This window comes from Glossina fuscipes, unplaced genomic scaffold (assembly GCF_014805625.2).
Source record: "Glossina fuscipes isolate IAEA_lab_2018 unplaced genomic scaffold, Yale_Gfus_2 114, whole genome shotgun sequence".
Classification (NCBI taxonomy): Eukaryota; Metazoa; Arthropoda; class Insecta; order Diptera; family Glossinidae; genus Glossina; species Glossina fuscipes.
This window is the reverse complement of record NW_023998457.1, coordinates 4,236,674-4,254,010: the sequence shown is the minus strand read 5'-3', so window position 1 is coordinate 4,254,010 and position 17,337 is coordinate 4,236,674. Positions and strand designations below refer to the sequence as shown.

The window sequence follows — 17,337 nt, the reverse complement described above, 5'->3', positions numbered from 1 at the left end:
CAGAATTTTTCCAAATCGTATAAAAATATAAATCGGAATATATATGCGATAAATAAGGCATTATTCGTCATGAGTATATCGAATGAAAGAATCTTTGGTTTCTCATGCAATTAATTATTATCAGCGATAGGGATGAATGAAATGATTTTTTTTAATTTTTAATATATTTTATAATATTTCCATTTTACATATTCACTTGCAGTTACATTAAAAAATTAATTGAGGATACGAATGTTGGCGAAGAAGGTTTAAAGCTATTACAGTATTGCAGCTGGGAAAACCCATTATTTTCACGTGCCGTTCTTACGGAACTATTATGGCAATGTGGTTTTGCGTACTGTCACGATATGCGTCACCATACCGATCTACTGCTAAACATATTGCTTATTGAGGATTCATGGCAAAATCATCGCATACATAATGCTTTAATTGGTGTGGCAGAGGAACGTGAGGGCTTACTTGAGACAATACATAGAGCAAAAACTCACTATCAGAAACGAGCGTACCAAATTATTAAATGTTTAACACAACTTTTCCATAAATCACCGGTAGCTTTGCAAATGTTAAATTCTAATGCAAACATTGGCAGACAATGGGTTATAGCCGTCGAATGGTTGCAAGATGAATTGGATCGTCAGCGTGGTATTGGTTGTCAATATAATGCGTATTCATGGTCACCACCGGCTCAAAGTAATGACAATACTAACGGTTATATGTTAGAAAGGTCACATTCGGCTAAAAATACTTGGTCGTTGGCTTGCGAATTATGCCCTGAAGAGGTGATTAACGAAGCCAACGATAATAATATTAAATTAATTAATTTAATAAAAAAAAATTTTCTTTTTGTTTTAAATTAGGAGCAAGAGGAAACTAATGAATCTGATTTAGAGCCTAATGATGAAAGCCAAAGGCAACAACAACAACAACAACAACAACAACAACAGCAATTGCAACAGACACAGAATTCACAACAGCAGCAATCAACCAAATCGCCGGATGATATGCAAAAAGATCAACATGTCAATCATATAATCGATTTAATGCCTACCGAAGGTGGTGAGTCGCAGGCGGGCGAAGATTTAATATTTTCAAATGTTACAAGTCACAAGATTGCGCCATCTGGAAGTTCAGGAGATTGGAAGACGAACACGTTCCCCGGCTTAGGTGAAAATGTAGATAGCGACGAAACCATTGCTCCAACGAAAGGATCCACGAGTTCAGAGCCTCCCACAGAAACAAATATTAATGGTTTAACTAGCAGCTTAAAACAAATATCGCTATCACCAAAAACGGTGAGTGGCGGCGAATAGCTTTTTCAAAGTATTTTTTTTTTTTCTTTTTTTGTTTTGTTTTTTGTTTTCCTTTTTTACTTACTATGGAAAGGAAAAATGGCAATATTGTTGTTGTTGTTCTTTAAAAGAACCCAAATCGTTATTCTGTTATTGTATTCTTGAGTATGTAGTTCGTTTTTTTTTTTTCATTTAGACCTTTTAAATTTTTCCATACATTTTTCTCTCTCTCTCTCTCTCTCTCTCTTTCTTTCTTTCTTTCTTTCTCTCTTTCTCTCTTTTTCTTAGTCGTTTACTTAAATTTAATTAACTTTTTTTTGCTTTTAAATTACTTATTTTTATAATTAAAAAAAATAATAATAAAAAAAAAAAATTATTTCAATAAAATGAAAAAAAAAATTATTGTAAAAAAAATAAAGCGTACAACAATGGGCAACAACAGTAAACAACTACAACTCCAACAACATCTTCATCAACAACAACAACTACAGCAACATCAACTACAGCTACAACAACAAAAACAACAACAACGCGGTAACACTTCAAGCCGTTTAGTATGATTTGCCGCCAAGTTAGTTTTCATTTTTTGTTTTTTTTTTTTTTTTGTTTGTTTGTTTACATAACATTTTGAATCCGGATCGCAATTTATTCGAACTCTACTATTCTATTCTTCTGAAAGTAAAGCATAAGCGCACTTATCTTATGTTTGCTTCACACATACATATGCACCAACTATTCGCTTCATAAATTATCTGGCTTAGTAGTTAGTTTTGAATGATTGCAAATTGCGTAGTTCGATTCGCAAGACAAATACTCTTTCCATTAATCGATCTTCGTTTTTTTCCTACTTCCCAACTGTAAAGTTAACAAAATTATCGACTTTTTTCAACAAAATATTATAATATTTATATATATAGGTATAAAAGTATACTTGCTAGAGATCCGGAGAGCGTAAGGTAATCACAAGCCAATGAAACAATTGGGCGTGACCTAAATTTTTTATACAAAATATTCAATCCTTTCAAGCCGCACTTAAATAATCAACGAGATCGCATTTATCCACTCATAAGCTATTGTCTTGTATCAACATTAACAGCTAACTGAGAGATCCTTGTCTTTTACTGCCAAGTTTCAGTTCCTTGTTTTATTATGAATTGTAGTTTCGCTTATCTATGAAATGAAATAAAGATCGGTCGCGGAAATGCAATTTTCGACACATGGATCCTAAGATAAAGAGTTAATTCGTTGGAAAGGCTAGATGGCTTTAGCAAGAAATCGATATATCACACGCTTGCTGGAACTGAACAAAGAATTCGTGATCAGCTAGATGAAAGATCGTTAATCGCATCGAATATGTAAACAATTTTAAGCTTTCTTACATCGCAAAACGATAGGCTGAATAGAGGGAGAAAAAAATACCATCTTCCACTAAATATCTTAAAAATTCTTGGATTGGAAATAATAACTTGCTTGCTAACTGCCCTAGAATTTTCTCCATCAAAACCATCAGTTGTGCAAAAAAAAAAAAAAAAAAAAAAAAAACGAAAGGTATTACATAACCAAAATAGGAAGAGTACGAAAAAATGGAACGTTACATAAATATTAAAATGCTTCAAAGAAGATCTATAAAAAGTGACAAGCAAGATGGAGAAGCGTCCGAACAATGGGCGTGGACTAGTGAGGACCTTTGGGAGGGTGGGAGAGTATGTCAAATTTGCGAAGTCCGGAAGCAAGTTTCGCAAAGTATACATATTCTTGACTGGCATCAAATACTGAGTGGATTTAAAAATGTCCGTCTGTCCGCACGCTTGCTTGCATTAGAAGGCTGCATGGACTTCATAAAGTATATACATTCTTGATTAGTAACCGCCGTAGATATGTTTGTCAGGCTGTCTGTTCATGCGTCTATTAATTGCTGTGGTAAACATACTCAAGGTCGCAAAAATGGGTATATCTGCTTCAGATACACGATATAAATTTCGGTTTTTATTCTACAAAAATGGAAAAAATCAGCCACGCTCAACCAATGTCACAGTTTCTCGTCATTTCTCTTTTTTTTAGGTCTTTTCTTATTTAGAATAACGGTGATGGGTGCAAAACGATTTTGTTGCAGCAAAATATAATTTTCTTTTTTTTGTTTTTTTAACTTATGATGTGTTGTTTTATTTTACTGCCAGAAGAACATTGGAGCCGTACAAAAATTTGTGGTCGGAACTTCGAGAAATGCATATTGAGGAAATATGTTTAGAAAACTGATTGTGCTCCTCCCACAAAACATCATTGAATATAAAGAAAAAAAAAATTTCCGCTAAGAATTTGTAGTGCACCTATTAGAAAAATACAATCTAGTGTTACATAAAAGTTTAATGTAAATGCATGGATGTGATCACCCAAAAAAAAAGTCGCAAGCCATCAGTGTGAAGAGTATATAAAACATTTCGACAGTAATTAGATAAATGGCAAGAAAAGTATTAAAGAAGAAGTAAAGAAGATTTGTATCTTAATTGGACCTAATAGGATTTTAATAGTTTACCTACTAGGTTACCACTAGGCTAAGATGAATTTTTATTATTTATTTTTTTTACTACATACATATAATTTTTTTTTTAACAGAATTTTCTTTATATTAATCATATAGCGGCTTGAATGTTTGCTGTATTAGTTTCTGTTAGAATAATAAGAAAAAAAAAAAATGTTCGTGACAATTCACTTTAGATACACAAATATCACGCTACACGAGTCACAGCTTTTTATTGTTTTTCTTTTATTTTTTTTACCAATTTTTAAAATATAAACATTTAAAGTGTAGTAATAAAAGAAATAATGAGGAAAGTGTAATTCGTTTTAAGGCGAATCGTTGATATATTCACCATTTCAAATCAAATTAAATATATTTATATATATATATATATATATATATACGGAAAATTTATGGGTGTGTCGGTTGGTCGATTCCCTCGGGAATGTATCAAATTTTAGATAGCATTCTCTTTTGCTTTTTGGGAATTTGTTCGTGAACCGATCAGATGGCATTTAAAAGAGAAATAAATAAAAAGATATATTCATTTTGAGGGGATAGGGGTTATTTTGATATCCGTCACAATCGCATGGGTAACCGAGTAGATGAAAATCGTGACTACCAAGTCAATGTTCGTGGATTCAGTTCTCAAATCGGCGACTTTGATCGTAACTATAGTGAGTGGTCGGTCGGCAAAGACATAACACTGTTCGATTGGAAGTGTACCCTTTAGACTGCAGTCATCTTCCTATCTTTTTCTTTTTTCTTAGTTATCCCTGGCCGTGTTAAATCGATTGGAGACGTGCCCTGAGTGTTCAAGACTTTTTTTTTTTATTATTAAAATTAATTTAAAAGTATTAAATTAAATGAAAAAGTGTTCAAAAAAAATCATCTCAAGTTTTTTTTTTTAATATGATGATTCATTCAAAATATGGCTCATATACAAGTACAAATATTTCGAGGACAGACAGGGAATGGCGCCGCAGCCTGGGGAATGTACATCTGATCGCTAAATGTTCGCATATTAATCTTTTCACCTGGTACCTTATTTGTTAATAGCAGATATTTTCCTTTCATTACGTTCGGTGTTATTCCAAACTTTTAAAAAACCAAAAATAAATGTAAGGATTTCTTTTTTTTTTTTTTTTTAATAAATTTATTTGCAGTTATTATTCCATAGTATTAGTTATAAAACATATGCGCAGAAAGAATTAAAAAAAATTATTTAAATAATCGCCTTTGTCCTATGACTAACCATCGGAATCGCCAATTGGTAGTATAATCAAAAAATGATGCTTTTAAGTATGAGAATGAGTTTCTTTTAGAAGTCTTTGATGGAACCAAAGAAAATCAAAGTTTATAGTAACGAGCTAGGTGGACAATGAGTAAACGTTCAGCCAAAGAAATGAATATATACGATACTAACAGTATTCCTTTCCCAATCGACCTGAAAAAGAATATAAATTGAAAAGTTTGACGATTGTGACCGAAGGATTTCGTAGGCAAAGATTAGCAATTCAAAGTTTAGGTAATCGTAGGAAGAGAATTTCGAAAAGGGACAAATCAAAGGAAACTTTAACATTAATAACAAAACGTGTTATATGGCTTGAAGTTTTATTACTATACTTTAGAGAAAGTGTGCGCTACCCTTTTAATAAGAAATATTTGGTTGACCTGTAACCAACAAATCAATGAAATCAACAAACAAATGTAGGAGTGAATATTTTAACGGACGGATGGATTTCGATTTGTAACCGAACATTAATTAAAATACACTTTAATATTACAGACAAAACTGTACGTGGTAACGATTAGTAGTAAGTTCAAGTCCCCTTTTAAGGTTTACTTTAATATCTTTTACAAATTACACGCTACTAATTTAATTTAAGAAATATTCAACTAAAAGTGCAGGAGTGATTGTTCTAATAGACGCACGAACGAATCAACTTATGTCCAAAAGCATAAGATTTTTGCTTCTGGCAAGCGTATCATGAAAGGAGTATTTACGATCGATAGAAAGCCCGATCAGTAAGCAAACGTCAATTAAAAATTCCGTTAGAAAGACGAACTATAAGGTTTAGTTCGGTGCGGTGTGCAGGCGATAAGGTCGATATCTGCCGTTGGTTGTTAGTTAGAACTCGTGTGCTGAACAAGGCCCCATACTCAAACTTGGTCTATGGTCGTTTACTTAGTATAAACATTTACCTTTCGCGTGCAAAACGACAGACGGGCGGACGGAGACAAGATGACTTCATCGATAATGAATGGACACCGTTAAGAATATATATATATGTCATCTTTCCCCGTCTCAGAAGCGCACTGAAGCAGGAAGCAAACAGACGAACGGGAATCTGAATTTCGTCGACTGACAGTTTTACGTTCATCAAAAATATGTATATACGTATATTTTTCGAAAACGAATAACAAATATAATAGGTCCCCATTTTGCGCTGGTGGGTATATCAAAAAAAAAATAAATAAATAAATAAATGCATTAAATCACTAAAAATGTGTTAATCTTACGCTTTTACTCACTGAAATGCTTTGTGTTTTCTTTTCAATGTAGTTTAATAGTTTTAAATTGATGTAGTTTTATTAAATACAAATTTTTTTTCTTTTTTTCAATTTTTTTTTTCTCTTCAAAATAGTCCGTCAGCGGCGTCACTTGTGAAACGTCAGCAGCAACGGTTAATAAAAAGGATAACGTTGATATAAATATAATACATTTGTTAAATTATACAGCAGCAGCAACAACAACAACAGCAACAACAACGATGACTGCAATTACAACAACAATAAATGCCGTAATTGATACATCTGTAAATATAACGACGACGACAGCAACAACAGTAGCAACAACAATCGGTAATAATAGCGAACAACAACAGCAACAACAAGTGTTAATATTGAGTACTGACACACCGCAACAACAACAACAACAACAACAGCAACATACCACAGAATCAACAACGTAGATGAAGTTTAAAAATATTCAAAACTTAATTTAGTATAATAAAAAATATATATATATATAACAAAGGAAACACGAAAGAAAAGAGAGACGATCTAAAAAAAAAAAACAAAAAATAAACAAACAAAAATAAAAAATAAATACAAAATAGAAACAAAACTCATCTATATATATATATACTAAAAAAGGAAAAATTAAGAAGAGAGACAAGAGAAGAAAAAATCAACAACAACAAGAAAAACAAAATGTTTCTTTTTTTCACACTAAAAATTAATATTATTATTAAATAATTATTATTTATATAAATTAAAAAACACACACAAAACAAACCAATAAAAATAAAATGCCCTAACAATAAACTAAAATAATTTAATAAAACAAAAAAAAAAATAAAAAATACACATTACCAATCACTTATAAAAAAAAAAGAAAAAAACAAGGAAAGAAACAAGACGCTCTTTAAAGCGTACAAACCAGAGAAAATACATTAAATTATAATAAAACAAAATAAAAGAAAATGAAAGATTAAAAAAAATAAATAAAAAAATAAAAAAAAAGGAATTTATACTTAAAAATTTAAACAAGTTTTTAAAATCTTTTAGTAAAAAAAAAAAAATTATAATGGGGGGGAGGAACAATAAAATGAAAAAAAATAAAATAAATAAATAAATAAAAAACAAGGGACAAAAAACCAGTTAGTCTGCGAATGTAGTCAGTTTTCTCACTGAATTTTCCTGTTTTCCTATCGTTTTTTTTCTCATCATTATTGTATTAATTAAGAAAAAAAATAAAAATCTCACACTGCGACAGAAACTTAAAAAATTAATAACTTTTCAAAACATTTTTACAAAAACTTTTCTTCCCTTTCACATTTTATTCCTTTTTAATTTAAATCACAATCCTTTTTTTTTTGCATGAATTTATAACATTTCTAAAAATGATATTAAAAAAAAAAGAAAACGTAAAAATAAAAAAAAAAAACTTTTTATTATTTTTTGTATGTAACATAATATAGTAAAACTGAAATATTAAAAAAGTAATATAAGAACTAATAATAACAAAAGTATAAAAATTAATTTAATTATGTTATACAAATATGAGAAAGAAAAAAAACAACAATTGATTACTACGCTTTATAAAAAAAAGAAAAATTAAACTATAAAATATAAAATCTTCAAATAAAAACCACTCATATACCCTACCTATTAATAATAAATAATAATAATAATAATAAATAATAATGAATAATAAATAATAACAATCACACCCAGTTCATAAGTGTCGATAATATAATAAAAAGGAACAAGTTCAGCAGTTGATATTCCGTTTGAGACGAATTTTTTCAATGCCCATCACCAGCTTTTCCTCCTTTAACGCTCGATATTGCTTATCATATATATTTTAATTCTGATTTTTAGAAAATTTGATTTCAAAGATAACTCTTTATAATCTACTTTTTACTCATATATGAATTTTAAGTAAATTGCGAGCATAAAATTTTTGAAAAATTAAAATAATTTAAATAAAAATTATTTAGGTTTTAAACTCATCATTCAAAAACAAGTAAAAAAAAAATACAATGGGTATGGGCCTTCGTTAGTTGTCCTATACTGTCGTATTCCGTTATTATTCGATTTATCATCAATGGGGTTCGGCCTTGGACGGAGAAGAGTCTCTCAATCAAACTGCAACTAAAAACAAGAAAACGGACATACGAACAAACAAGCCTAAATTGATTCAGAAGGTGATGTAAGTGGTATAACAAGCTTACATTGCAAATGTTCGAAAAAATGATCCGATGTGACGCGTTTTCAATGGTTTTCGTCCTTGGGCAAAAATAGGTCTTTAAATTGAATTTCATTAAAATATCTTTGAAGTTGCAATCTGAAGCTTAAATATAAGAAAATGGACATACGGTCATACAAGGTTAAATTGGTCGAAATAGTGGTTCGATCCGACACGTTTTCACTGGTATTCGTCTTTGGACGAAAACACGTCAGTCTATCAAATTTCATGAAAATTTCTTAAAAATTGCAGCTTGATTGATCGATCGAATACAAGAGAGCGGACATACGGACAGACAAACTTAAGCCGGCATAATAAAAGATGATGATCAAGTCTCAAGTTTTTTTGGATTTTGTGTACATCTGCACAAACTTATTCCAAGCGTGTACCGACCGCTGGGTAGTGTGGGGTATAATAATAAGAAAAGTTGGCTTTTTTTAGAAAATAAAATTTTTGATTTATTTTTTTAATACCGCATAGGTAATTTTTTCCAACTCGGATATTAGAAGTGTGCAAAAACTTGCAATAACTAGCGAACAATGACGAGATATAAGATTCGGTCAAACTATAACGAGAATTCCTGTTTTCCTGAAAAACCAAGTCAGAGGAAATTATTGTTATATTATAAAAAACAACTAAGAACATTATAGTTGTGGAAGGCCGATCATTAAATACCCTACATCACATTGTCTAACACAATCCTTCATTTATTATAGAACAAAAAAATTATATCTTGTTTTTATATAAAGGCGCATTTTTCATGGGCGTATTTATGTGGAAGCGGATCTGAAACCGCAACCTAATGCTCTGCAAGTTTAATCCTTACATAGAGCAGAATTGAAAAATATGCATAAATGGTCCAAATTTCGTATAATTCAATTTTCTATGCAATTACTACAATGAGTCCATTTCCATAACCACTTGTTAAAAATTAGATTTTCTTGCTTTACAAATGATAAAATTTCGTTAAAATGCTTAGGGTAGGATTCAAAAAAAAAAAACGGAGATGGTCCAAAATTGATACAGTTAATTTTTTATGTTAAATTATGATATTATTATGATATAATTTTCATCGTGAAGTATTGAAAATTATACCTTTTTGTCATATGAACTTCAGTTTTCGTTATATGAGATGCGGTTCAAAACTTACCCCATCTGGTCGAAAGTTTTCATACCAATTTACAATGTCGAAATACTACTACTTAGCCACTTTTGCCGAGAAATTTTGAAGATTGCAATTCTTTTCTCTACTTCCGGCATTTCAGAATAGGACGTTATATGTGGGCGGGTCGAAAAAGTGAACCGATCCGAAGCATTTCCAATAGCGTTCGTCTTTGGGTTAAAACAAATCGTCAAAATATCTTAAGAATTGCGACGGACAGACAGGCTTAGTTTGATTTAAACAATGAATCTGATTTGATTCGTATAATAAAAGTTGGGTCTATCTTAAGCCCTTCTGCGTGTTACATACGTGCGCACTAACTTAACACCACTGATGTAGGGTATAAAAATAGAAGTCAATAATAGCGGTATTGTTGTTCCATCCGCACGACCATACTCGACCCGCGTTCAAGAAGCTACAATTTTTATTTTCTTTAAAAAATTATTCGTTCATCGATAGCTATTTGGTCTCTTTCGAAGCAATTCCCCTCCGATATAACGCATTTGTATCAGCGTTTTTTCCAATTTTGAAAGCATTTGTGTTATACGCTTGGTGGTGGATTAATTATTTTGGAATCAAATCAAACAAATTTTCGGAATTCTAGTCGTCGTAGACGGACAGACTGGTAGATGGGCATAACCAGATCGGTTTCGCTATCCAAGCTGATTGCAAACATGTTTAGGTGCTTTTTGAAGTATTCGATGCGAATAATCCTCAATGCATTAAAAAATAGTGTGTAAGGGATTTACAATGGTGGGAATAAACAATAGAAGGATAGATGTGGAAACTTGACTCTTTTTTTTTTTGCCGATATCGACCGAATTGTAGGGTGAGCGAAAAATAATAATAATAATAAAAAAAAAAAGAATTATATAAGTAAAAGAAAAGATCGAAAAAAATCAATAAATGTTATAAAAAAGCAAGAAGAAATAAAAATAAAAAATATATTTAAATAACGTTTTGAAAGTTTTTATTGGATTAAAAGCCGCTAAGGAATTCATGCGAATGCCAAAGGAATTTATTAGGTATTTAGGCAAAAATTTGGATCATTTTTTCACTTGAAAAACGCATATATTGTGGAAAATCGGTATAATATACAATAATTTGCGGACCAGCGTGCCAGCCAATCCATGCTGCCTCGATCTGAACAAATGATAATCTGGGAGCACCATATCTGGTAAGTGGACTGGGTGTGGCAAAACTTCCCATTCGAGCTGAAACAATGTATTTTGCAAAAAGTGTCAAAAAAATGGCATTTACAGTCAATTGCGTTGGACCCAAAACCAACAATTGGGATATGATCGAACAACATCACCATAAGCATTTGAACTCATTTGGTGGGTTTCGGCAGCAAATTTAATCAAATAAACAAAAAAAAAGTAATGAAGGTCGATGCAATTTTGAGCGCTCCTTGCGATTGGCGTCGACATACGCTGAATAACTCAATAATATTAAATGGAAAACTTTGGTTTTATGTAGAGAAACGTCAAAGCCATCGAATTCAGCCATTATGTACACTGGTATTTCCTCTTTCTTTATGATTTTTATCTATAGAAATTGCTGATCAAAACCTTTACAAACGTTTAGTATAGGAAAAAAAAATTATTTTGAAAAATTCTGCTTGTCTGTCCGTCTCCCCGTTTTGTTTGTCATCATCATAAGCCTTTGAACGTAGTTGATGGGCTTTGGCATAAGATTTTTTCAAATAAACGAAAAAAAGTAATGAATTTGGAAGAAGAAGAATTTTGAGCACTGAATAAATCATTAACATTAAATGGAAAGCGTTTTTTTTTTTTTTGGGTAGAGCAAGGTCAAAACCATCGAATTCAAACGTTATGGACACTAGTATTTCCCATTTCTTTATCGCTGATCAAAAATTTTGCAAACGCCTAATATTTACGGTAAATCTAGGCATAAATTCGTGGCCAAACTGTCAAAAGATTCCGTTCGTAGTGTTACCCTCTACTAACTGTAGTAATAGATGGTCAATAGATTGATTTAGGCGTCAAAAAACTGCAATTTCCGAAAGCCACTACTCTTCCCATCTGAAGGCAAAAAACCATGACGCGGTAATTGCTTTCAGCCGGCGGTTGATTGTGTCTCTGAACGGTATTTTCATTCTTAAGATGGCGCTTAGCGTTGCGCGATTACGAAATTTCCGATCCTGTCATAAAAATATACCTGATTGTCTACCAAAGACGAACGGTGTACATTGTAGATTTGATTGTCGTCGAATCAATTGACGAATAAATTCCGCCAAGTTTTGCGACAAAGCTGAAATATGGCGTAAACGTCACCTTGATCGACTAAGAATGCAATGTTAAAAAAAGGGTTACCTACCATAATGAGAAACTAAAAAATTCTCGAAAAAAACGATAATTTTTTCATATTTTCGTCTATTATTTTCGATCCTATTAAGAAATATTTCAGGAAACCTGCAACCTAATCTTCTTCTAATCCATCCACGGGTTTGATCGAAAAATGGTCCCGATCGGTTTATTACCGCTCTCCCATGGCATGATGTCCACCGCAATTAAGTTAGAGTTAACACACTTAGCTTTCCGTATTCTATTCTCTAGGCCGGTTTTTTTGCCACCCATATCGCTGGTATTATTAAGAAAAAACTAATCTACCGGATCGTCATGTCCACCATATTTAGTTCATAATTGACGCTTTTTTAGGGAGATAATATATCTTCATTTGAGGAATGTATAAAATAGTTTTCGGCATTATGTCGGGTTTACCTTTTGATTAATAAGCGTAAAAACCTAAAAAAAGTGAAAAAAAAGACTCACTTGTAACCTTGTCTGGGTAGGGGCGATTTTGTTCCATTTTTGCGTATATACAATAGAGTGTTTCGTAAAGTAAATGTGGGAATGTCGGTCTTCTAACTTTTATAATTTCCGAGTTTATGCTGCACTGTGGGCTTCTGCTCCGACCAATTTGGCTGATTTTCAATACCAACCTGCATGCAAAAAGTTACAATGTTTCTATCAAATTCGAAGTCGATATCTCGATCTAGAAGAGTGCCAAAAACAAACACCAACAAAACGGACAGGCGTTGCTTAATCAATTCAGAATTATGTATACTTGATCAAGTATATATATATGTATATATATATACTTTATAGCGTCTCTGAAGCTCCGTTTTGGGGGTTATATCCATTATGAAGAAAAAAACCAAATGAGTATACCGCCATCTTTAAGGCGTGGGTAGTTCTAGTGTTAATCATCATTCATCGAGTTGGTATCATCTTATAGGATCTTATGTAGTTTTTCTATGAATAGTTGTTCAGTTTCAGATATTTTATTAATATATGTGCAACAAACTGATAATATATTATATGATTTTTTTTTTAATCATATATACCAATATTATATAACAGAAAATAGGTATTAAATTATAAACAGCCAATTTTTGTACTGATTCTTTGCGTAAAGAAAATGAAAACAACCGGTTTTCTTAAAGCTCGAAATAATTAGGAAGAAAAAAACAACAATAAAAAAAAATAAATGCATCCGTTGACAATCAATAGATTCTTCTTCTTCTTTCTAGTAATAGTATTACTTTTCATTACTATCCTCCTCAAAAGTAATGACAGCGGCCCCTCTGGCAACATTAGAGCCTTCAATGCCGCCAATAGATTTCACGATAGCATCTTTGGGTGCCTTCAAGCTATGCTCCATTTTCATGGCTATCATAAATCAAAGAAAACAAAAAAATAATTAATATAATCATCAATTGGATCGAAAACGTAATAATCACCTATAAGTACAGCCAAGTTATCACCCTTTTTGACATGATCTCCTGGCTTAACCAAGACTTTTTCCAAAACACCAGGCATAGGTGCTATTACTTTTGAGCCCGAACCGCCACCCATCTGATCGATAGTTGTACTTAAAAATTTCGGTTGCACTAACTCGAACTGCATTTTGCCACTCTCTAGGAACACGGTTACTTCATCAGCGGCAACGTAAGCGTTAAACGTTGAAATATTATTATTAATATTTGTGCGAATTTTTAAACGTTCACCATCCTCAACCCGTTCAGCTTTAACCGTATACCAAGATCCATCATCAATTTGGATTTGGATGATATCGTCATTATACTTAACAGAAACTTTATAAACTGTTTGAAGAATATAATTATTGTAATCAAAAATTAATTTAACAAGTAAGAAAGTTGTAGTCAAGCAAGGTCGACCATAGAATAACCTACACCACATTGTCTAATTCTTATTTTTGTATGAAATTTTACTATTGTAAGTCAGTTTTCATCACTTGAGACTTTTCTACTCTCCAAAAATCCTTATTAGGGTAGGATACAAAAAATAGGCTGAGATGATCCAAAATTGATACAGTTAATTTTTTTATGTTAAATTATGATATTATTTTGATATAATTTTCATCGTGAAGTATTGAAAATTATACCTTTTTGTCGTATGAACTTCAGTTTTGTTTATATGAGAGGGGGTTCAACAATTTTCCCAGCCGGTCCAAAGTTTTCATGCCAATGTAGAGTGCCGAAATACTACTACCTAACCATTTTTGCCGAGATATCTTGAAAATTTCAATTGTCTTCCACTTACCGACTTTTCAGAGTAGGTTGTTATATGAGGAGTAGTCGAAAAAGTGAACAGATCCGAAGCATTTTGAATTGCGCTCCTCAGAACTCAGATAGACATTAGATGGACAGATAGACAGACGGGCTTACATCAATTCAGATTATGATGCTGAATGGATCGGTATAATAAAAGGTGGGTCTATCTTAAGTCCTTCTGGATGTTACCTACGACCGCACTAGCTTCATATACTCTTTATCATAAATAGTGTAGGGTATAATTAATTAAATTAATTTCAAACCTTTTTCATCAATTTTCAGTTGATATTGACGTGTTAGCTCATAATTTAGACGCAAATTGGGCGAGAAACAAAATGGATCATTCCTAGATAAATTATTGCATTGAAATGCTTGCAATTCGTTGAGTAGTAAAGACAAGGCCGCCTTGCAGAGATCGGTATCATTAATTTTCACCGGAGGGAACAATGTATCGAAATGTTGATCGATGAATCCGGTATGAACATTGCCAGCACGAAATTCGGAATGATTTGCCAAATCAATTAAAAAATTGATGTTTGTATCCAAGCCAGAGATCTATGGGATAATTGGAACTGGTTTAACTTGACGTAAACTTTTTCACATTTTTTCTTACATGGTACTCCCTGAGGCGAGCAATTAAACTATTTAAAGCTTGTGTACGATTTTCACCCCATACCACCAGTTTGGCAATCATGGGATCGTAATGCACCGAAACTTCATCGCCTTCACGGACACCTGTCTCTACACGAACTAGTTCATTCGGTTGCGGTGTCGCCAAATAATGCAATGGGCCAGCACCGGGTAAAAATCCTCCTCGAGGATTTTCCGCATAAATGCGTGCCTCGAAAGCGTGACCTTTACGAGTTATTTGTTGCTGATTAAGAGGCAGCGGTTCACCTGCAGCAATGCGTATTTGCCACTCAACTAAATCGGTTCCGGTAATCATTTCAGAAATGGGATGTTCTACTTGCAAGCGAGTATTCATTTCCATGAAATGAAAACTCAAATCTTCTTTGTCCATTATGAATTCAACAGTACCAGCTCCTACATAACCTACCGCTTTGGCGGCTCGAACAGCGGCTTCACCTAGGGCGCGGCGCAAATCATCAGACAAACCGGGCTTTAAAAGAAATTTTACATACCTTTAGAATTTTTTCAAATTAGATAATTCATTATCATTTTACCGCTGGAGCTTCTTCGATAATTTTTTGATGTCTTCTTTGGACCGAACAATCTCGTTCCCATAAATACACAGCCTCACCGTATTGATCGGCAAATACTTGCACCTCGACGTGACGAGGTGAACGCACATAACGTTCCAATAACACGGAAGAGTCACCAAATGATTTCTGTGATTCGGTTCGCGCCGAATTCAGAGCAGTCATAAAATCTTCAGCCTTCTCTGCGACACGCATACCTTTGCCACCGCCACCGCGTACGGCCTTAATCATTAGAGGAAACCCTATTTTTTCAGCTTCCGCCTGTAGGCGATCGTTCGACTGATCGTCACCATGATAACCATTAATAATTGGCACACCAGCTGCCGACATAATGGCCTTACTCGTACTTTTTATGCCCATGTCTCGTATAGCCGAACTTGGTGGCCCCATAAAAATCACACCCTCTCTTTGACATAACTCCGCAAATTCGACTGATTCAGAGAGAAAACCATAGCCGGGATGTATAGCTTGACAATCAGCTTGCTTCGCAATATTAATTATTCGGTCAGCCCGCAAATACGATTTAGCTGAAGCTGCCTCTCCCACATGATAAGCTTCATCTGCGTATTGGGTATGCAAGGAATGCTCATCTGGATCGGAATAGATAGCCACCGTACGCACACCTAATTTGCGAGCTGTCCTAATAACTCGACAGGCTATCTCTCCACGGTTCGCAATTAAAATTTTACTAATCGTTTGCACTTTAGGCGATCTTCGAGTAGAAGTCTCAGTAGCATATCTTCTGCAATGTGGTAAACAATGTTTATATAACTTATGTGTTCAATGCATTTGGGCATGCATAAAGTGCTTTAGTATGTTTTCTTATAATTTATTTTGTTTTCTTTTTTCGATAAGATATAAACAAATAATTGAGGAATTATTTCACTGTTTTTTATTATTATTATTATTACCTTAAGCTTTTGGTGTTTTTTAAAATTAAATTGAACATAATTCCTATTATTTACTTTACGTATGCAGGAATGAAGTGTACAAGAAATTCCATCGTTTTACATGAGGAATTTACTATAGAAAGCGAGGGGGAGAGAGAACGAGAGAGAGAGAAAAATAATTTACTCTCAAATTGTAAGCAGATGATCTTTCTTAGTACCAGAGTATACATCTCTGAGATATAAGAAAGGAGCAACTCTGTATGGGTAATTATCGTTGAGGGTTTTTTCAACGGTTTTTATAAAATAAAAAAAAATTTCACTCTTTAATATGATAATCGCGTACACGCCATGGGATATGCACCAATTAATAAACATTTCTTATTTATGGGATTTTCATGTAATAAAGGAAGAACCAATAAGTACATTATAGCTGGGCAAGGCCGACCATTTCATACCCTGCACTACTTCGCTTAATGGCGTTATTCATTCATTTTGATAATAATACGCCAATAATTAAACATTATTTTATGCAATGGCGCACTTTTCGTGAAAGCCCCTATATTGAAGCATATGTGAAACATGACAAAATGTGATCCAATTTTAGCAAACTTAATTTATCTTCCAGAAATTTTATTCTATTTCAGTTGCCGTCTTAAAAAGCTTTAAATCAGACATTCTCTCTATGGAAAGGTTTGGTTTCCATTATAACCCCTATGTTTGCTTGGGACCTATGTGAACCTAATTTCCTATTACTAAATTGCTACTATTGGCCATTTTTCATCATAAAATACTAAAAATTAACCCTTATTCCGAAGCATTTACTATGCCTGAGTAATTTTATATGAAGTGGGATTTAAGAAATAGACTCATGTGATTTAAATTGGATCCACTTAATTTTTATG

The 17,337-nt window shown here is 32.8% G+C and overlaps 2 protein-coding genes across 4 annotated transcripts in view; one reads left to right on the top strand and one right to left on the bottom strand.

The window, feature by feature from the left end:
* LOC119640068 (probable ubiquitin carboxyl-terminal hydrolase FAF) overlaps positions 1-6,945 on the top strand; it is a 29,026-nt gene extending 22,081 nt beyond the window's left edge. For all 3 annotated transcript variants that reach the window (XM_038037845.1, XM_038037847.1, XM_038037846.1), the window contains 3 exons: positions 203-779; positions 858-1,292; positions 6,456-6,945. In XM_038037845.1, the coding sequence (XP_037893773.1) occupies positions 203-779; positions 858-1,292; positions 6,456-6,782 (1,339 nt within the window). In that variant the 3' untranslated portion in view covers positions 6,783-6,945. The remainder of the gene's footprint in view (positions 1-202; positions 780-857; positions 1,293-6,455) is intronic.
* A 6,116-nt stretch (positions 6,946-13,061) lies between these two features.
* LOC119639998 (methylcrotonoyl-CoA carboxylase subunit alpha, mitochondrial) lies at positions 13,062-16,564 on the bottom strand. The gene is made up of 6 exons (XM_038037773.1): positions 16,457-16,564; positions 15,510-16,287; positions 14,939-15,445; positions 14,589-14,880; positions 13,492-13,854; positions 13,062-13,420 (listed from the first exon to the last, which is right to left on the bottom strand). Exons 1-6 carry the CDS (start codon positions 16,492-16,494, stop codon positions 13,290-13,292), a joined length of 2,109 nt encoding a protein of 702 aa, XP_037893701.1. The 5' UTR covers positions 16,495-16,564; the 3' UTR covers positions 13,062-13,289.
* Positions 16,565-17,337: the final 773 nt, after the last annotated feature.